Consider the following 21,019-nt stretch of genomic DNA (forward strand, 5'->3'; position numbering starts at 1 on the left):
TTAGGTTTTAGAGAACAGACTGTGAGAGAATGTTCCAGGGAAAAGTAATACAAAAAACACGAGACTAGACAAGGACATAAGAGGGCTAAGAAGGAAAGCTAAGGGAGAGGAGGAGGAGGAGTGGAGAAAAGTGCGACCGCCTTCGTCAAGAGCAGCGTTTTTCTTTTTGTAGGCGTTTTCTTTTTGCAGCGTTTTTTTTTTTTTTTTTGCAAGTGTTTTCTGAAGTTGCAGTCCGTTTGGCCTCTCAAGACCACCGTATTTATGCCTATTTCTACTCCTGTTTGAAAAGGTTATGTGTTATCATTTAGAAAAACTTGGAAAAAATGTTTTTAATTTATTTTAACATGTTGAAACTAAAACCTAGACATCATTGTCTGTGACAAATTCAAATCGTCTTGGTCTTTTCGTGTTTGGAAGATTAAAGAGGAACTCATTTGGATTGCGTTACAAAGACAATCTGATGATGCAAATGATAAACGAGTAGAAGTTTTTTTATATAGCTGCTGTACAGGAACCTGGTCATACTGAAAAGAGAAGATAGACACATGTAAATGTTCTACCTGTGCGTATCCATGATGTTTTTAATGTGGTTATTTGTCATGAGTATGTTTCACTCCTCTTTAGGACAGAATGGTTTTCTCTGTGCATACTCTCCTGGGAATATCATCATTGGTGGACTTTTCCCCATTCATTTAAAAACTAATAGGACTAACACTTCTGCACCTCTTTCCTGTAGTGAGTAAGTACAGGCTGAGTTCATCAGCTCATTAGTGTCAAATAGATGATTTGTGAATTTAATCTGTCTTCTGTCAATCTTGCAGCTATGGTTTAAAAACATTCCTGCACAGTCAAGTGATGATATACGTCATCAGCAAAATCAACCTACCTAACATCACCATAGGATACGACATCTATGACACTTGTGGAGATGTCGGCCTCGCCTTGAGAGCGACTCTCCAGCTGCTGAAGAATCAGTCAGACCCAGAAAGCTGTTTAGTGCCAGCAGATGCTCAGTCCAAGTTACTTGAACCCAAAACCAAGACAAAAGGTATTATTGAGCTGGTGAAGATATTCCATTGGAAAACAGTGATTATTGTGGGAAGTGATGATGAGTATGGGAAATATGGCAGTGATAGCCTTCAAGACAACTTCAACAACAAGAGGATCTGCATTGAATTTGTTCACATCTTGTCCGCTGACTTTACGACAAACAATAATAGCATGGACCGAACTGAGCTGAATGAACGACTGGAAAAAATTCAAAACTCTTCTGCTGAGGCCATCATCATCTTCACAAAGGAGAGTAATGCAGAAATCATCCTGGAAGCAGCTATTAAACACAGAGTCAACAGAACGTGGATTGGAAGTGATGCATGGTCCAGCTCTTCAAAGATCTCTGCAATTTCAGGCATCGAGCTGGCAGGAGCTACGTTTGTGCTGCAAACATTTTTGTTTGTGCTGCTATCATTTTAAAAATATTAATAAAATAACGTCTTGATGCGTGCTTAATCATCCAGGTAAGTAAATCCCAAAAGGTTGATTCTGTTCATCCGGACATTTTCAGTTGGAGAAATGTTTCGTCACTCATCCAAGTGACTTCTTCAGTCTCAGCTGACTGCAGGTTTTCCCAACCTTATAAACACATGTAAGTGAAGTTGGCCCCCCTACCTTCTTCAAATCGAACAAAATTGATGTCAAACATTTGTACTGCAAATTATTGTGTTTGTGCAGGTTCTGTTTCTCTAATTTGATACACAGTACATGCAGTGAGAGAGAGATGTTACATCTGTCTTCACTTGCATCCCAGTCATGGAAGCGTTGGAGGTAGTTCATAAGAGATTACAGGATCACCCCAACCTCAGCAACAGGACCACTCTCAGCACCTCTCGTATCACCAGACCTGCGACTATATGTTCTGGACACTTGGGTAAAGAGAGGGGCTGAGCTGTCAACTGATCACCAACTGGTGGATCAGGTGGTGGGGGAGGACCTGGACAGACCCGGTGCACCTAACGCGTAGTGAAGGTGTGCTGGGAACGCCTAGCAGAGGCCCCAGTCCGCGAGATCTTCAACGCACACCTCCGGCAGAGCTTCAACAGCATTCCGAGGGAGACTGGGGACAGTGAGTCTGAATGGACCATGTTCAGCGTCTCCATTGCCAAAGCTGCTGCATTGAGCTGTGGCCGCAAGGTGGTTGGTGCCTGTCGTGGTGGTAATCCCCGAACCAAATGGTGGATACCAGAGGTGAAGGGAGCCACCAGGCTGAAGAAGGAGTCCTATCGGGCTTGGTTAGCCTGTGGGACTTCGGAGGCAGCTGACAGGTACCGAAAGGCCAAGCGGAATGCGGCTTGGGCAGTGGCTGAAGCAAAAACTCGGGTGTGGGAGGAGTTCGGAGAGGTCATGGAAAAAGACTTTCGGACTGCCTCGAAGAGATTCTGGCAAACAGTCAGGCATCTCAGGAGGGGAAAGCGGTGCTCTACCTGCACTGTGTATAGTGCTGGCGGAACGCTGCTGACTTCGACTGAGAAAATTGTCGGGCGGTGGAAGGAATACTTCGAGGACCTCCTTAATCCCACTGACACGTCTTCCGAGGAGGAAGCAGAGTCTGGGGATGATCCGCCAATTTCCGGGGGCGAGGTCACTGAGGCAGTTAAACAACTCCTTGGTGGCGGAGCCCCTGGTGTGGATGAGGTCCGCCCCGAGTTCCTGAAGGCTCTGGGCGTTGTAGGACTGTCTTGGTTGACACGCCTCTACAATGGTGCGTGGAGATCAGGGGCAGTACCCCTGGACTGGCAGACCGGGGTGGAGGTCCCATCTTTAAGAAGGGGGACCGGAGGGTGTGTACCAACTACAGAACTGGATTATATATAGCAGACAGTTGGTGTTGTAAACCACCGTCTCTGTTGGTCGCTCACAGTGGACATAAATGGCTTCTTTTACACCTCTTTCAAACCATCTGTCTTCTCTTGTCAAAATGTGAACACTGACAGATGGACTACTGAGTCCTGTCCAGTGGAGGTGGCTCTATGTTGTGCCATGCGTTTATGAAGTGGCCGTTTGGTCTCTCCAATGTAGAGGTCCGGGCATTCCTCGCTACACTGTACAGCATACACTACATTGTTGAGTGTGTGTGTTTAGGGGTTTTGTGTTTGGGATGAACCAGTTTTTGTCCGAGTGTGTTGCTGGGTCTGAAGCAAACTGGTATGTCGTGCTTGGAGAATACTCTTCTGAGTTTTTCCTGATACACCGGCTACATAGAGGAGGACAATGTTGTCATATCTGTCTTTCTTAGCTTGTGTCTGATCTTTTTTTCTGTTCTCACACACACACACACACACACTAAACATTAAAATATTCTATACCTGGTACTTTCATGAGGGTCCTGGAGAAACCTTTTCTTGCAGGCTGTTCGTCATCAGAATCTGTGTGGATGAAAAAAAAAAACAAAAAAAACAGCAAGTCAGAGACCCCTCTGAGTGGGTGCAGCTACTACACGCACGGAAGAACGGAACATACGAAGGACGGTACGCACCGTCGGAAGTGTGATACGTATGGACGAAGGGGCAGGATGGACCGGGGGGCGGAACGGACGGAGGAGCGGCACGAACAGAAGAGCAGCTTGTACGGAAAAGTGGCACAAACGGTGGACAGGACACGCATGGAGGGGAGGGCAAGATGCCCGTCCTCCACCTGTCAACAGCCCGTACTACTCAACCGCACACACTACCCGCCCTCTCGGCCCACCACATGCCCGCCCACCCCTCCCGTACGTCCTGCACCCCTGCACCTGCCGGGCACTACAAGTAGCTACACCCACCTCTTCTGCTGTAGAATGCCTCTGTCCTCTGCCAGATGTGGCAGGGAAGATGATGGGTCAGCACAGGCTCCTCCTTCTCCTGCGAGCTGCTGCTCTTCTTTACTTTGGCGTGAAGACACAAACCATTGATCAGCATACACAATGACTCAGTTTTGCAGTTACTGTCTGCTACTGAACAATAATGATCATCAGTTGGATCCATTTTTAATCGAACTGCAAACATATTTGATCAGAATCGAATCCGTTTGCTGAGAAACGCTTATGTAACCGTACACGGTCAACTATTTTAAAACAGCCTAGGTGGTTTGAGATTATTCTTTTTGAATCATACTTACAACACTTAACATAAATACTGTAGGCAGTAGAAATCTCAATGTTCAAGGATGATAAAATAATGTGATTGTCAGCAAACTAAAAAAGAGCAAGTTGATACAAGTTGTTTCATAATTTAGTGCTAAGAACAACCTGGCATTTCCTGAGTGAGTTGTCCCACTGACAAACATTTCAGGTTCCACTGAGTACTCACGATGAATAGGTTGGTCTAACTTAGCAGTCTTTAGTACACTATGCTTAGGTTTTCTAAGGCAATTTCTTTTTTCTGTCTTTCTGCCCTCATTAGTTCCATGTCTGGATCAAACTGCAGCCTCAGCCTACAGTGTGTGTGTGTGTGTGAGAGAAGAAGAAACAGCTGTGCAGCATAAAGACACAGAATAACTCCAGCTGTGTGTCTTTTTCATTCTAGCTGAAGTACTGGACTGCACCATCGGCCCAGGTCTGGCTTCGCAGATTAACTGGATTTGGTCGAACAGATGTGTGGCACACTTGCGTTTCAGGAGCTGCTACCGACAAACCAGCAAATAAACACCAAATGTGTCATCTGTGACACTTGTGAGGTTATCTCAAACACACTCCGTCTGTCTTGATGCTGTTGAACAACAAAATGTTTAAAAATGTCGCGAGTTTACCTGGTAATATTCTCATGCGCCACGCGATTGCGAAAACAGCAAACACTTAACACCACGCCGATGTTGTTCACAGGACACAGAGTAAACGATCGGGAGACTCTTGTCGTCGTTATCGTTCCCCTCCTACGTTTTATTACTCCGATTTCAGCGTTTTTGCTTTACAACTACAGCGTGCAGTTTACTTTGTGCGCACTAACATGGACTCGAATCAACCAGCAGCACCTCTGGCCACTTGATTTCTCCTCAGCAGCTGCCAAAAAATGCGCTAGATGAAAACAGAAACACACCATCTGCAGTGAAAGGCAAAAGGAGCCGTCCGCAAAAAAGGCAAATTCCACTTGCTACTCTGGAGTTGTCACCGATAAGCTACTCCATAAACAGAACACAGTTCTGCTGCATCACACATTAGGATGTTTGTTCTAATTTTCTATGACCTCGGCGCATTGAAAATAAAATTAAAAGCCAACAAAGAGCAATATGAATTTCTTTAGAACTTACCAGAATAAAAATACTGGTGGCAGAGAACTCGATATCAGCTCGTCTCACCGCTGCTATCCAAGCCTGACGTCTTCGTCTGGTAACATAAGATACATGAAATCCCTCGCGTTGCTTCCAGGAGGGGAAACGATAAAAAGAAAGACCATTTTCTAGCTTATTCCCTTCCCGATCGTGCGATCTAAAACTGCAACAGACAACACGGCAAGTACGAGCCATAGCTAATGTTTCCGTGTGCTTTAGCTCTTGTAGCCCTTTGTTTGGCCTACTAAGATGGCGGCTCGACCAAAACTTGTGACCACGCCCCTCCCGTGACATCACACACTAATCAGGAAATCAGCTCAGGTGCTTTGAATAAATTAACTAAAATCAGGCCAGTCTCAACAGCCTGTACTACTGTATTGAGTGAGTGTTAGAAAACTACTAGATAAACTTTCCTTTATCATGAGAAATCTGGGTTCATCAGTCTGAGCAGACTGTCAGCAGATTTAGCTCCAACAAGTCAGAAGTATGTTATTCTCTACTAACGTTTCAACTTGTTGCTATGAATTAAACTGACTTTCTCATCATTCAAGCCACCCAAAATTGACAGTCTTGCCTGTGTTGCTCGGGATAAAACATCCCATCGTGCAAATACAGAAGAGAGTAGTTGAATTCAGTTTATTTATTATTTATATAGCGCTAAATCACCACAGAGAGAGTTTTATACTGTAACCCTAGAGTTATACAGAGGGAAGGAAAAACTTACCAGCTAGAGGTGGCAAGCGGGCCGCGAACATAAACGATAGTGGAAATTCTGAATAAGAGGATGTAGCGAACCGAATAACCAAGGAAGTCTGGAAAATCACCCTCTTTTACTTGATACTGATTAAGTGAGCAAAAACTCTTGGCACAGAAACTGTCGTCATCAAAACAGAGCTCAGCGGACAGCTGCACTAGCATTCAGTAGTGATGTGCGGATCGATACTGAAATATTGATTCTTCCGATACCAATCATTTATGTTCTAGAATCGATTCTCACATTAAAATATCGATATTTTAGGAATTTAGGGTAAATTTGTAGTTTATCATTAACAGGAACACAGTGGAAAGAAACTATATTATTTGCATTGTCTACATTGGAAGGAACTACTTCCTTTTATGCCTTTCATAGTCATGTGCAAAATACGGCTGTATAAATGTGTCCCGTCCCTGGCGTGCATACTCACAACAATGGCTGAGCGTAATTGGAGTTGTGTGCGGATGTATTTTACAGCCGAGACGTGGTTTGCAATACATGTGGCAAGAAAGTGAGGTGTTGTGGCAAAACCACTAACCTTGTCAAACACCTCAGAGTAAATCATATCACAGAATATGATGAGCGTATGTTGAGGCGAACTGAAGAGGAGGAAAGGGACAGGTGCTGCTAGGGCGACACAGACGTCTCTCACGGAGTCCTTTAGTGCTGCAGGCAGGCAAGGTGTTCAAATAGTGCACAACTTCAGTTTTTTTTTTATTTCTATATGATGAATTCTGCATTATTAAGTGATAAGAACAAGTAATCTGATGTCCTGTAATCATTATGACACTTTAATTTGAGATACAATAAAAGATACAATAAATAAAACAAGTTTTTGTACAAAGTATCGGTATCAGATCAGTATCATCGATACTACCCTGAATTTTACTTGGTATCGGATCGGAAAGGGGTGATGGACGACCTTCCTCTTTATATTGTTTATTGGCAAACAGCTAAATGGTGCATTACCACCATCAACTGGCGTGGAGTGGGGACTGAAATGTCAACAAATAATTCAAATGAGTGTGCCTTAAAAAATAAATGGCCAGATAACTTTCACTTCCCTAGTTCTTACGAAATAAATCAACCAACTTTCCTATCACCGAGCTTTTTGGTCAACTGTCTTCTTTCGGCATCAGCTCAGTTCAGTTCATTTTTATTTCAAACATGTACATTCAGAATCATTAAAAAATACCATTCCAGTTTTTTGTTTGAAAAGGCGTAGGCAGAATTATTTGGCTCTACCCCCTCAAGTTTTACCTCTCACTCATTTAATTTTCTTTTAGTCTTAAATTAAACAACATATAAAGCAAAAGAAAAAAAAACAAACTTACATACATAAAACAAAAACAAGAAATAAACTAAGTAAATTTGCAGATTCACAATTTATGAAAAAATTTAAAAAAATAACAAAAGAACACCATCCAAACCGCCCTGGGTTAACCCCGTTTTCTTCATTCTTATATTTGTTTAAAATAGTTTTTTAAATTCTATTTATCTATTTCCATAATTTAACTCCTGCCATTGAGATAGACATAATTTTAAAAGTTGTTCTAGCACTTTGTATTTTTAAATTCCATTAACATCTTAAGGTATACTCACCTTCTTTTTCTAGAAACAATTTACAAATTTCTTTTGGAAGCATTTTATTTCTTACTTTATGTATTATTGGCCCTGTTTTAAACTTCACCAAGTCTTGGAATTTAAAAGCTTGCATTTTGAGAAAGAGTGCATTTGTATGGTCCCTGTACCCCACATTATATATTAATCTAATGGCCCTTTTCTGTATTATAGTTATTTTTTGTGTATTACTTTTATGTGTTTCCCCAGACCTCTACACAGTAGCTCTTATATGCACAGTGCTTATAGGAATTGCCGTCCTGGGGATTGCTTTACTATCCCCAGGACAGCAATGCCCCGTGCCAATTTCCCCGGCTGGAAGAGTGTTCAATGCTTGCTCCTTCCCTATGCAGTCGGCAGGTCAACTGGACCAGCAGAGAGATGCTGCAGGACTGGATGCTGCTGTCTACACCGGCTCACTCACATACCCCATACCCACCCCTGTTGCTTGTCATGTGTGTAAATGTGTGAAGATCCATGTGCTTTTTGTGCTGAGGAGTTTTTGTTTTCTGTTCTCAAACTGATGGGTAGAGTTCTCTTTTTCTCCTCCTCTCCCCTATTGTGTTGCATATTTCATTGTTTATTTTTCTAAAAGCTACCTGTTCTGACCTGTCTCTCCAATGTGATGTTTGTGTAATGTATGTATGGTCGGAAGGGGTCCAATTTTACTAAGTCCAATTTTAAGTGATAAATAAAGGGTCATTCATTCATTTGATCTGTGACATTTGTGACATGGCCCATCAGTCTTATTGCACTTGGACAGTAAAATATTTAATACTGTCGTGAGTTTACCTGGTGTTGTTCTCATGCACGAGTTGACCGCATAAATGTCACCATGAGTCACCAAAAGTCAATGATCTGGTGAATCTTGTCTACGTTATCATTCCCCTCTGATTTCTGTGATTTAGCCTCACGACTAAAGCATGCAGTTTACTCTGTGTGCACTCAAACTAGCTCCAAGTGCCATAGCCTACAGCCAGATTAACTTGTGACACATGTCTGGTTCTATCACCATGTTGGAATTCCAGTTCCAACATGGTGATAGAATGTTTGTATATATGTTTATGTTTTATATATTCTGAGGTAATTTGATCTATACTGTTACATCAGATTCTATAAGGATGTTATGTGTTTGTACACTTTCTGCCCAGTTTGACCCATTTAGCAGAAGTCAGCCTGTTTAAGGCTCTGATATCTATTCTGTATGACTTAAATGTAAAAATCATTTTATGGTTGATATAATCCAAAGTGAACAGTTCATTGTTGAATTATAATTATAATCCCATAGTTTAACAACAGCATTTGAATTACTGGATTTTTTTTGTATGAAGCTTTTATTTATTTGTTTGTTTAAGAATCTTTTAAAAACATAAAAGGACCAAAGTTCAGGTTAACATCTAACCTTTGGCACATAATAGGTGACCCTGTCAGTTGCAGCAGCCAGACTCACCACTTAGTCATTGTCAGCCAAAACCAACTGTGGCTGATAGAAAGTAGAGAGTAATCCTTGACATCGAGCCTTAACATTGCTTATTTTCTGTAATCTAAAAACAATTAAACCGTTACTCAGGCCTGTTCACGAATGAGTCCTTTTCTATGAGTGATTCACATCATCTCTGTGTTTTCGTATTGGGAAGAATTAAGGAAGACAGACTGTTTTGCATAGAGTTACAAAGACTCTGTTTGACCATGCAAATAATCCACGAGGGGAAGTTTATAACAGCTAGTGTTTGTGGGCCAGTTTATACTCACCAGAAACAACTAATGCACATCTGTATCTCTGCGGATCCACAATGTTCTTCATACAGCTATTTGTCATAAGCGTGTTTCATTCCTGTTTAGGAGAGAATGGTCTCCTACGTGTATACTATCCTGGGAATATCATCATTGGAGGACTTTTCCCCATTCACTTAAAAACCAATAGGACTGACACTTCTGGACCTCTCTTCTGTCAGGAGTAAGTACTGCCTTAGTTCATCAGCTCATTACTGTGAATAAATGATTCATGAATTTAATCTGTATTCTGTCCATTTTTGCAGCTATGACATACAAATGTTCCTCCGTAGTCAAGTGATGATATACGCCATCAGAGAAATCAACCTACCTAACATCACCATAGGATATGACATCTATGACACTTGTGGAGATGTCGGCCTCGCCTTGAGAGCGACTCTCCAGCTGCTGAAGAATCAGTCAGACCCAGAAAGCTGTTTAGTGCCAGCAGATGCTCAGTCCAAGTTACCTGAACCCGAAACCAAGGTGGTGATCGGTGAGAGGACCTCAGAAGCATCTATAGCTGTTGCACGACTTGTTGCTCTGTCTTCAGTTGCCCAGGTTGGTTTTTTCTTTATTTGATACTGCACTACAAACCTCAGAAATATGAGAATCTAACCTGGTATGAATATTGGTGAATTTACCTATTTTATGTCTTTTAACAGATTAGTTATGGATCGACTAGTGAGCTGCTAAGCAGGAAGTACAAGTTCCCTACATTTCTACGAACAGTGCCTAGTGATGAATATCAGACGAGGGGTATGGTTGAGCTGGTGAAGACATTTTATTGGCAAACAGTGATTATTGTGGGAAGTGATGATGAGTACGGGAAGTATGGTAGTGATAGCCTTGTGAAAACTTTCAGCAAAACCAATATCTGCATTGAATTTGTTCACATCTTGTCTGCTGATTTTAATATAAATGGTGCTAAGACCCAGACTGAGCTGACTGAACTACTGGAAAAAATCAAAAACTCCTCCGCTGAAGCCATCATCCTCTTCACAAAGGAGATTAATGTTGAAATCATCCTGAAAGGAGTGATTAAACATAAATTCAACAGAACTTGGATTGCAAGTGATACATGGTCTAGCTCTCCAAAGATCTTTGCAGTTCCAGACATCCAACTTGCCGGACAAGTTTTTGGGTTCATATTTAAGCAGAATGAAGTGCCTGGCTTTAAAGACTACGTCATGTCGATTTTTAATGGAACTCAAAAAAACGCCTTTGTCGAATATTACCTGACGCAGCATCCACTTTGTTCAAATCAGTCTGAAGAAGTAAAAGTAAATAATTGCTCGCTAAACTATCAGCTGGAATCTAATCAATGTCTGGGAACAAGCTTCTTGGCTAATTGTATTGACAAGGAAGAATCTTACAATATCTATTCAGCTGTTCAAGTCATTGGTGAGGGGCTCAGACACTTGCTTAAGTGTGACGACCATCATTGTGAACATAGCTCCAAATTCACAGCATCAGAGGTACAGGAAATATGTTTTTTAATTGTTTTGTTGTTGTTGTTGTTTTGCTGTTGATTAATTTAAGACATTTACCAAGTTTTTTATGTCAAAGTATAATACTTGGACCAGGAGTTGATGACCTTGGCTTAAAATATAATATAACTGTGGAAATGCCAACAGTTTACAAAAGTGACAGCTTGCCCTGTTTTTGTGTGTAATGTTTTAATAATTTCTCATTTTATGGGTAATGTCTTCATGGTGTAGGATTGCGCAAGTCATCACTTCCAACACGGAAACAGTCCAACACATACCCCCTTAAAAGTTCTCTTTATTCTTTGTATTTTGTACAGTTTAAACAAGTGTCTTGGTTAATTTATGTTTGTATTGTTTCCACAGCTTCTCTCAGAAATCCAGAAAGTAAACTTTACTGTGGGAACCACACATATCTTTTTTAATAGTGATGGAGATCCCAGTTTGGGATACGATATTGTATACTGGAATATGTCTGAATTCAACAAGGGTGTACAAATACAAACTATTGGAGAATACCTTCCGAATGGAAAAATGACAAAAGTCCCAGAGTCTCTTGTACACTTGATAAATCAGACGGTGAGATGAAATTTCAACATTCATTTATTACCCATAATAATTTATGAGCATCATGTATGTGTACTGTTTCCTCCATAGGGCTCAGCATATAACTGTGCGAAAACATGTGGTCCAGGACAAGAACTAACGAAGAGAAAAGTCTGTTGTAAAGTTTGCGTTTCATGTGCTGATGGCACGTTTTCCCCTGGAAACGGTAAGTCTTTTATTACAAATATTGATAAAGTTCAATTATACAGGCAAAAATTGATTGTATGCACTTCAGCAGCTCATTCTGATAGTAATACAATGAGCTGCAATAGCAAACAAATATTATTCAGTGACAGCTGAAGAGTTTATTTCCATATTACGTTTTAGATAAGAAAGTTTCTGCTGAAAAAATTCAAATATGAAAGCTAATTCAAACAGAAAATTTGTATTTCAGCTTGTGGACAAGTTATACGAAATAGTTTATTCTGGCAATGGCAACTTTATTTAGATATAACACTTCTTTACATCTAAACTTAATGCATTTAACAGAAGACAAAAATATTAAAAAAAACAAAAAAAACATGTAGGTTTACAATCCCTTAAGGTGGCAAAAACAACAAAATATAATTAAAAAACAAACAAACAAAACAAAACATACCAAAATAAAAGACACTTAATAAGTGTGGATAAAAAGGTCTGTTTTCAAATCTATTGACAGATGATCAAAAGGAGCTTGTTCCAAAGAAAGGATAACAATAACTTAAAACAACTTTAGCATACTTAGATCTATTTCTGCGAACACTTAAATCTCATAAAATAAATGACAAAGATTAAATAATACATATTAAACTAAAACATTTGACATCATGTTAAGGTAGATACACTTTACAAAATCTGACTGAAAACCTTGTAATGCACCTGTTTTACACTTACAGGCATGTGAAAAAGAGATGCTTCTTGTTTGATTTTCTGGAGTTGTTTTTTGACTGTCACTGACACGGAGCTCGGGAATTTAAAAAGTTTATATACTAAAAATGTAATAACTGTTGTACTTATTAGATGAACACATATTAGACGCGTATACTCTTGTCTGTCTTCTCTCCCAAAATATCCAAAGCCAGTTTTGCATTAATTTGCAAATATCCTCTGATCTCTCACGCTGCTGCTCTGTGATAATGTAGTTTGGTCCCTCCACATGTAAAAGCACATTTTTCGTAATGCAGGGGTTTCCCCCCTTGCTCCTTATCAAAGGATTTTAATCTTTACATTGAGTAATAAAACATTTTTCTCTTCCCTTATGCTATTTATGTTTGTATTTCCTCTGCAGGTTCAGCATGCAAGAGCTGCGCTGACAACCAATATTCAATTGCTGAACAGAGGGATCAGTGTTTCAACAAAACGGATGAATTTCTCCTTTGGACCGATCCCTTCTCAGTCATTCTCAGCTCCCTTGCAGTCATCGGGATCATTACTACCGTTGTGTTTACTGTTCTGTTTGCAGTATATCTTAAAACTCCCATTGTAAAGGCAGTTGGAGGTTATTTGTGTTTTCTGGAGCTTTTTTCCTTGGTGGCTGGCTTCTGTCTTACATTCACCTTCATAGGCAAACCTACTGAGAAGATTCACTGTGTAGGTATGCCTCTCTTTGGTGTATCCTTCACCCTTTGTATCTCTTGCATTCTAGCTAACTTGCTTCAGATCTTGGTAGCTTTCAACTTTAACCTTAACGTAGGGTCTTGGATAAAGAAGCTGAATAAGCCACTGTTGGTAGTTACTATTGTCTCTGGGATCCAGCTGGCCCTGTCTGTCTCATGGCTGATCGTAAATCCACCAATTCCTAAAGAGATGCCAGGGAAAGAGACCATTCTGCAGCAGTGTGAGACACAATCCCATGAATACTTTATAGCAATGTTAGCCTACAACGCTTTCTTGGGCTTTATTTGTTTGGTGTTCGCATTCAAAGGTAGACAGTTGCCGGATTTGTACAAAAATGCATCTTTAATCACCATCAGTATGCTGCTGTTTGTGGTCATCTGGATTATCTTCCTCCCAATTTATCTGACCTTAACAGGGAAATACAAACCTGCCGTACAAAGTGCAGCCATCCTCACTTCATGCTTCAGCGTTCTCGGCTGTCACTTGGCTCCCAAGTGTTATATTATGTTGTTCGGGAAAGAGCTTAATCATGAGAGCGCCATCACTGAGTACATTAGGAAGCATTATGAACGGAAGGGCATATCTGTGGTGCAGTCATAGACTCACACTTTCATGTAGGAGTTATAAATAATACTGATCTGCAAAAGAATCTGTCCTCCTACCATGAAATCATGGCTTTCTTGGTTGGATGGAAATAAAGTATTTCATCTCATTCACATACACAGGGAAGTTTTCACGGTGTAGGCCAATAAAATGCTGCAGAACTAAAGAAAAAACTCAAACAGTTGTTTTTTTTTTACTTGTTGTTAGATATATAGTCATATACATCTAGTAGGAAAACTTTAGGTTTGGTAACTTTGGGTGAAGAAATCATAGCTCTTAAAATCTGCTAACATGGATGAGTTTTTATAGTTGCCATTTTATAGGCTAAATGTATAGTTTTGATCCTATTTTCGTTAAAAATCCAAAATAAATTCAAATTTGTGCACTTAATTCTTGTTTTCTACAATCATTAAAGATGTATGCTGTGCAATCACAAGGACTGTTTAAAGAAATAATGAAAAGTACATTGCCATGATGTTCAAATATTTACATAAACACACATGTGTTTATGTAAATATATATGTAAATATAGTCCTTAACAAATTTGTTAGACCACCACCCAATGTAAGTTCTCTAGCATATCTCTCCACATATATGTACGGGTACAATCCCCATTGGTCATGGCGTGTGGATATTTCTCTAAGACACTCCAGCACGCCCCACAGCTCACGCATAAAACAGCTGCGCAACACGTAAAAATGGCCAACTTCCTGAAAAAGACAATGTTGACTCATACTGTTAAACTGGTGGGTGGGTGGGGGCAGTGGAGTTTCAGGGGATCATCCTCTATCACTACTCCTATTAACTGCATGCAAAGTTAAAGTAAAACTCTTCCCCCACCCCTCAGCCACTAAATGGTTTTTCATTTATATTTGTGCAAAAGGAGAAGAAAACGACAAACACAAACTAAGGTGGTCATTTATTTATTTAAAAAAATACAAAACTTCAGTTTCCATAGGAAAGCGTTATGAATATGCATTCCCATCTCTTTCATATCCATTTCAAATGTATAGTTAAAACACTGCTTCTGCTCATTAATACGATAACTGGAAAACAAATTAAATTTAACAAAAAAAAAAAAAAAAAGGAGGAAAGGAGAAGAGAGGAGAGGGGCAGTCTGCTTTGAGTCCTTGTGCTCAAGTGTTAATCTTTAAGATTGATGTTGACTTTTGGGTAGTCTCTGAAATCTGTTGCTTATATACATTATATATGCTGTTTCAACATGCAGAGTATGATTCATGCATATATCATGCCATGTGAGACATATTCAAAATTTATACAGGAAATACAGGTTATAGTCAAAATCTACAGAGAAGCTTTGATAGAACAAGCACTAAATAACTGCTGACAAATAAATAAGCTTTGTCATCTTGAGGATTAACACTCTTGGGGTGGGGGGGTGGGGATGTTCTTTACAGAAGTCAAGATCATGGAAAAGTTAAATAATATAGCAGCCACTTTTGAGGAATTTAAAACCACACACCATTGCCTCTGTGCAAGTTACCAGCTGAGGATGTTACTTCAGCTGTAGACAGAACAGCAGTTTAACAAAAGGGTGCACATTCCCTGACTTCTTATAAATATAATAAATAAATGAGAACTTGATATTGAATACTAAAAATCCAGATTGTATTTGAGTACTACAGAAAGAAGGGCTACCAGAGGGCTCACTTAAGATAAAGGAGACAGTAATTCATTCCCCTAGTTAACCCACAAAAAGATATTTAATAAAACATAATTACCACACAAAACAGTGCACCAAATCGAAGCCTCTGGATCTTTAATAAACCTGTCTTCTTACTTTGTGCTGTCAAGTCTGCTCAAAAATTTGTTTCCAAATCAGGTTCCAGTGCTGCAAGTCCATACAAATTCCCTCCCTATACTATTCCAGTTTAAATAGGTTCATTGTGAACTACAGTACTCAAGCGCTTACAGACTCTGCTGGGAAACCTACAGCAGCAAATTCAAGTACAGAGCTTTGCACTGTACCTGGAACCAACAGAGACACAGAGTGTGATTCAGCCTCATTTCATTCAGGGTTGATCTCAAGCTTCCATAAAGAACTGAAATGTCTGCGACACATCCCTCTCATTCTGTCAAGTAACTGGCCTGGAAAAGTTCACATACAGTGCTTAAAAAGTTTAGAGCACCATCCAGTGGAAGGTTTATGCCACAGCTGCCCTAATTAACACTAGTGCAAGTGCCAAAGATCATTTGTTTCTGTAATGTTTCATCTACCAGTATGTGTAATCTGTTTAATCAAAATATTTAATGCCAAGAGGTAATTATTGCCATCATGGAGCAGAAGGAGAAAAAAAACAAAACAAAACAAAAAAAACAAACAACAAAAAGCTATACTGTTAAAATTACAAATGTCAGTCATTCACTTGAATTCCTGAACAGAAAGGTTTCAGTGGTTAAATATTAGGTTTGATTACCTCAGACTCAGACTGGCACAGTGGAATTTTCTTTCTGCCTGATAAATGTGACAGAGTTAAGATCTGCGCTTGGTTTTTAATGACTAGTGGTGTGATAAATTTGTTAAGCACTGTACATTTTAGGTAACAGGGAAGAAAAACAAGAAAATAAAAATCCTTATACACAGAACCCTTGTCCATAAACTGATGCTAAATGTGACAAACATACTGCTTATCTAAATCACATGGGCCTGGCAAGGCTCAGCAGGCAGATCCAAGCTGCTCTCTCTGCCACAACAGGCAGGCACTTCAAACAGGTATGACTCTTCTGCAGGTGCTGGGATGCCCTGTGAACAGATCTGCTGCACAAGTTGCCTGAAAGACAATAATAAATGTTACATTAAAGCTGCAAAATTTCCTATTACGAATCATTTAACCACACTTTGAGCCTCTGTGACACTGACTCACCAGGTAGGACGTGACATGACGTAGTGAATGTCGGGTCTCTGGAAGCCGTTGAAGGTGGAGGAGGCTGCCACCGTGTAGGCGCCCATGTTCTCAAACACCAACCAGTCGCCCACCTGCATGTCAGGCAGGCTACACTGCTCGACAATGCGGTCCAGACCGTCACATGTTGGGCCCCAGATGCTGCAGGGGTACATCACTTCATCTGGCTTTGGCTTCTAAAACAGGAATATACATGTGTTACACAAGTTTCACCTTTTTTATATTTAAAGATTAACTAAAGCCTTTTTCTATACCTTATGCAGGGTTGGCAGACAGTGAGCGTGGTCATAAAGAATGCAATTGAAAGATCCATACACTCCATCGTTGACATAGTACATCAGAGTCCTGTCACTGGTCCCTTCATCTTCCTCTGTGGAGGCAAAATTAATTTCATCACATCAGTATAACCAGTAAGAAACAGATTTAAAAAAAAAATTAAAAAAAAAAAAAAAAAAAAGATGCTAGTAGAAAGCAGAATCTTTACCATCAGAGGCGAACTCCTCATCCATGATGACTTTCTTGGCAATGATGTTCACAACCAGTGTGTAAGCAGAGGCCACATAGAAGCGCCCGGGCTCAGCAATTATGTTAACACCACAGTCAACAGGAAAATACTTGTCCAGGGCTGGGTTGATTACTCCTGTGATCTAAGAGAAGTATCCACATGTACATGTTAAATGTTTGCATTTTCTGAATATGACATTTAAAACAGTTCAAATGCATAAATGTGACCCATACCATTTATTATAATAAAGCAGTTACCTCTTCAAATTTAAGCTCTGTATTGTCTGACCCAGGAAAACCACCTCCAATGTCCAGGAGATCCATGTTGAAGCCCAACTCAGCCTAGAGTTCACAACAGACAGGGTTAAGTTGGCTTTATAAAAATCCACATAATTGCAGCTGTGTGTGCATTTCAGTCAAAACCTACCCCTGTATCAAACACACAGCGTGCATCTGCGATAGCCTGGGTATAGGTTTCCGGGTCGGTGCAGCCACTGCCAACATGGAAGCTGACACCAATCACGTCAAGCCCCAGCTCTTTGGCACGCTCCAAGAGACCTCGACAAGCTTTGAGAGGGGCCCCAAACTTCACGCTCAGACGGCAAATTGCCTTCGAGTCATCTGTGGCAATACGGAGAACCAACCTGAACACAAAGAGTTAAGAGGTGAGAAATAAACAAACCAAGACAAAGACTCTTTGTTGGAGATAGAAAAAGTCTTACTTGGCATTGTCATGGCAGCGCGCCACCTTCATGAGTTCCACCTCACTATCAAAGGTCATCATCTGGACCCCGTGGGCAGATGCATATTTTATCTGAGAAACCTGCTTGCAGGGGTTAGCATAGATTATTCTGCTTGGATCCACTCCCAGAGACTGAACCAGCTGAATCTCCGTCTAGAGGGCAGCAAAGTCAACAATGAGACAGTGCCAACTTAAAAATACAAGCTGCCAATGCAATTTCAGCTAATCTTCAGGAGTGCTTTGTACTGCATTGTTGTGAGATCATCTAATGCTATGAAAGCAGTTTCAAAGCCTACCTTGCTTGCACAGTCAAAGCCTGTTCCGAGGGTCGCCAGTGTCATCACCACAGCCCGGCTGTCGTTGCATTTGACAGCATAGAAAGGTCTAACACGAGGCAAAGCCCGAGCCCAGCGCAGGTGTTTCTTTACCACGTCCCCCAAGTCGCATACATAAAAGGCATCCCTGTCATCCTGTAACAGGTGAAAAAACAATCAATACATGATGAATTACACAATAAACTAGACTGTACTTTTAATATTAGTGCATCAGTGCCAGCACAGGATGCTTACCGTCATGGACGACTCATTGATCTTCTGCTCAACAATGTCACGAGCAGAGAAACCCTCATCGAGGAAAGACAAGTCAAAGTCAGTGGGCGTGGCAGTGTTCATGGTTGCAAGAAGTCCTTTAGAATGGTCACTGGTGAACTGGAAAAAAGAAACTATACTCAGATTACATGCCACTTTGAGAACACACTGTCCTCTATGTTTTCAGTTACTAAAGTCCCCTTCATATTCCACAGATGAGTAATAAGATAAGATAACCTTTATTAGTCCCACGCGTGGGAAATTTGTTTTGTTACAGCAGTTGACAGTGCAAAGTTACATAAAAAAATTATGAAAAAAAAAATTCTCAAAGCACCAAGTGAACAGGTGTTTTTGATACAATATTATCTGAAAGTCATGACCAGATGACAATGCAATGTTAAATCAAGTTTCAAACAACCAGATGCAGAACACTTACCTTGAAATGAAAGAAATGGAATTTGGTGTTGTTGTCACTCAGGTGTAGAGAAGCCAAGGTGGCTCACCAGTGAAGTTAAACCCTTTCAAATAAGACTCAAGGCCAGGGCCTGCTGAGTAGCCAGTGTGCGATTTCCTTGAGTGAAGATTCTGCAAACAGGAGCAGTTGACAGTTTAACAAAAAGCCCATTAATGAAATGATGACACTTCGATTTAAACACATGATTACCAGTTATTCTATTAAAACTAGCATTTCTGAGATTTCAGGCATGTTTAAAATACACGCACTTAACTTTAGTCTCTAATGGCACTGGGTTTCATAACTCAGGATAAGGCACAGGAAAAAGTCATTCAAAGAAAAGAATGTCCCGCCTATTCAAGAATTTACCCAATTACAAAAACGTCCCTGCTCTAAGTTACATGAAGAGCACGAAAAGTAGCCAATCAGCGACTAACATTTAACGCCGACGTCACTATACCGGTTCCGCTTAGCCACATTCGTGCCATGAGGCAATTTTTGGTTACCGTTAACTAACACGTTTTGTTACATGAATAACAGGCAAGACAGTTTAACTTTACTCACCTAAAGTCTCGCAACCAAACATAAAGGACCCAAAAAAACATCCATCACAAGCCAACCTCTCGGAGGGTACTTTTATTGTTCAGGCACACACACAAAAAGGATAATGCTAACAAGCTAACCACCCCATCTGTTTCGCCGGCCACGTAGTGCTGTCTGTTAACACTCTACGATCCACAGCAACACAGTTTGGAATTAAACCAGCATTTCAATTACTATAAAATAACATAGGAATACATAACATGTCAAAACTGTTCATGTGTTCGCGACAACTGAAAAAACCCTGCCAGTTAATCTAAGCTAAAGAGTATTTAGTGAAAGAAAAAAAAAAAAGACTTCCATTGAAGGATAATTCACCAAAAGACCCTTACTTACCTTAAAAAGCATTTACAAAGAGTTTGTCCATTAGACCCAAAAGCTGGGATAAAAAAGAAATAAAGCAGTTCCCCTTTACGACGAAGCTCGTTGCCAGAAGCGCAACCTCTCAAACACAGATGGAACTGAGTGTAAGCCGGTACGAGAGCCCGGCAGTATTTATAGAGCGCGCGTTACCGCGGCAACGCAGCCAGCTGGAACCGGCCTCGCATCCACATAGGAACCGGTTTAGTCTTGTCCCCTTCATCCACATGGTGGGAAAGACAAACTTGGTTTATGACACACACATCATTAACAAAGGTAACTAAAGCTTTTGTAATAGTGTGCATATATACTATATATTAAATAACCTCTCCATGAGACATTAAAAACAAAACACACAACCAAAACTATAGATGTAAACGAATTCTTACATAGATTTAGACACAAGACACAATAGATTTGAATTAAACCTCAAATTTAAATTTACTGGCTTGTTCCATATAAAATATGTCAAATCCGGGGAAAAACTGATCAAACACACACATTTCAACTGATCAAACACACATCCACACATGTGCAATAACACTAAGTGCAATACTCTTTTCTGGCATCGTTGTATTTTTTACTCAGTTGTATACAGCATTTGTATTCTATTTTTATCCTATTGTATATTTTATTCTATTTTATTCTACTGTATATAGTATTTTATTTATTCTATTCTGTACAGTTGTGTATTGTATTTATTCTTATTATATTCTAATTTTTCCTTCATAACTTTTGCACTGTCCACTTCCTGCTGTGACAAAACAAATTTCCCACGTGTGGAACTATAAAGGTTATCTTATCTTATCCTATCTTATCCTATCTTATCTTATCTTAAAAAAAACCCTAATCAGAAGCAGCTGTTTTGTTTGTTTTTTGTACAATAATTTAGTAATTAACTTTATGAAGCCGTTCAAAATTTTAATATTTTACAAGTTTGACGACCTTAGAGGATATCGCAGTGTGTCAAAACGTGGCACATTGTAACTCTCCATTTATTTTATTTATATGTTATTGTTTACAGCACTTTCAGTCCCACATAACTTATGAGGTGCAGTGCTTGAAATCTTCAGGGTTAAAATCTATATTTAAGCTCTGTTAGAAAGTG

At 40.0% G+C, this 21,019-nt stretch overlaps 5 protein-coding genes across 8 annotated transcripts in view; 2 read left to right on the forward strand and 3 right to left on the reverse strand.

Annotated features, from left to right (window-relative positions):
* LOC146495886 (uncharacterized) overlaps positions 1–6,452 on the reverse strand; it is a 13,150-nt gene extending 6,698 nt beyond the window's left edge. For 2 of the 3 annotated variants that reach the window (XR_014871166.1, XR_014871165.1), the window contains exons 1-2: positions 3,818–6,169; positions 3,363–3,422 (exon numbers count right to left, since the gene is read on the reverse strand). Coding sequence is in view for 1 of the 3 variants with exons in the window: in XM_085143231.1 (XP_084999357.1) it covers positions 3,363–3,422; positions 3,818–4,040 (283 nt within the window). In the remaining 2 variants the exon portion in view is untranslated. Of the gene's footprint in view, positions 1–3,362; positions 3,423–3,817 lie in introns of all 3 variants that reach the window. The other variant, XM_085143231.1, reaches the window with a different exon arrangement.
* The window catches only part of LOC146495880 (uncharacterized), a 188,366-nt gene that overhangs the window by 105,668 nt on the left and 61,679 nt on the right, over positions 1–21,019 (reverse strand). The window lies entirely within an intron of this gene.
* Positions 374–14,826, forward strand: LOC146495887 (G-protein coupled receptor family C group 6 member A-like). 2 transcript variants are annotated; one of them, XM_085143230.1, is made up of 6 exons: positions 374–739; positions 9,715–10,009; positions 10,114–10,926; positions 11,302–11,514; positions 11,593–11,707; positions 12,809–14,826. In XM_085143230.1, the coding sequence occupies exons 1-6, from the start codon at positions 552–554 to the stop codon at positions 13,735–13,737; spliced, it is 2,553 nt and encodes an 850-aa protein (XP_084999356.1). In that variant the 5' UTR covers positions 374–551; the 3' UTR covers positions 13,738–14,826. The 2 variants fall into 2 exon arrangements, with proteins under 2 accessions (XP_084999356.1, XP_084999355.1); XM_085143229.1 differs by lacking the exons at positions 374–739; positions 11,302–11,514; positions 11,593–11,707; positions 12,809–14,826 and adding an exon at positions 8,687–9,632 and having other exon boundaries at positions 10,114–11,279.
* On the forward strand, positions 814–1,717 carry LOC146495888 (extracellular calcium-sensing receptor-like; the record flags this gene model as incomplete). Its single annotated transcript, XM_085144239.1, has 1 exon — positions 814–1,717. A coding segment is annotated over one exon (660 nt), but the record flags the coding sequence as incomplete, so codon positions are not given.
* On the reverse strand, positions 15,081–20,046 carry odc1 (ornithine decarboxylase 1). Its single transcript, XM_085143228.1, has 11 exons — positions 19,888–20,046; positions 18,934–19,082; positions 18,480–18,617; positions 18,207–18,380; positions 17,891–18,063; positions 17,596–17,812; positions 17,427–17,510; positions 17,149–17,311; positions 16,919–17,034; positions 16,626–16,840; positions 15,081–16,532 (listed from the first exon to the last, which is right to left on the reverse strand). Exons 3-11 carry the CDS (start codon positions 18,579–18,581, stop codon positions 16,394–16,396), a joined length of 1,383 nt encoding a protein of 460 aa, XP_084999354.1. The 5' UTR covers positions 18,582–18,617; positions 18,934–19,082; positions 19,888–20,046; the 3' UTR covers positions 15,081–16,393.

Source organism: Neolamprologus multifasciatus, chromosome 19 (genome assembly GCF_963576455.1).
Source record: "Neolamprologus multifasciatus chromosome 19, fNeoMul1.2, whole genome shotgun sequence".
Classification (NCBI taxonomy): Eukaryota; Metazoa; Chordata; class Actinopteri; order Cichliformes; family Cichlidae; genus Neolamprologus; species Neolamprologus multifasciatus.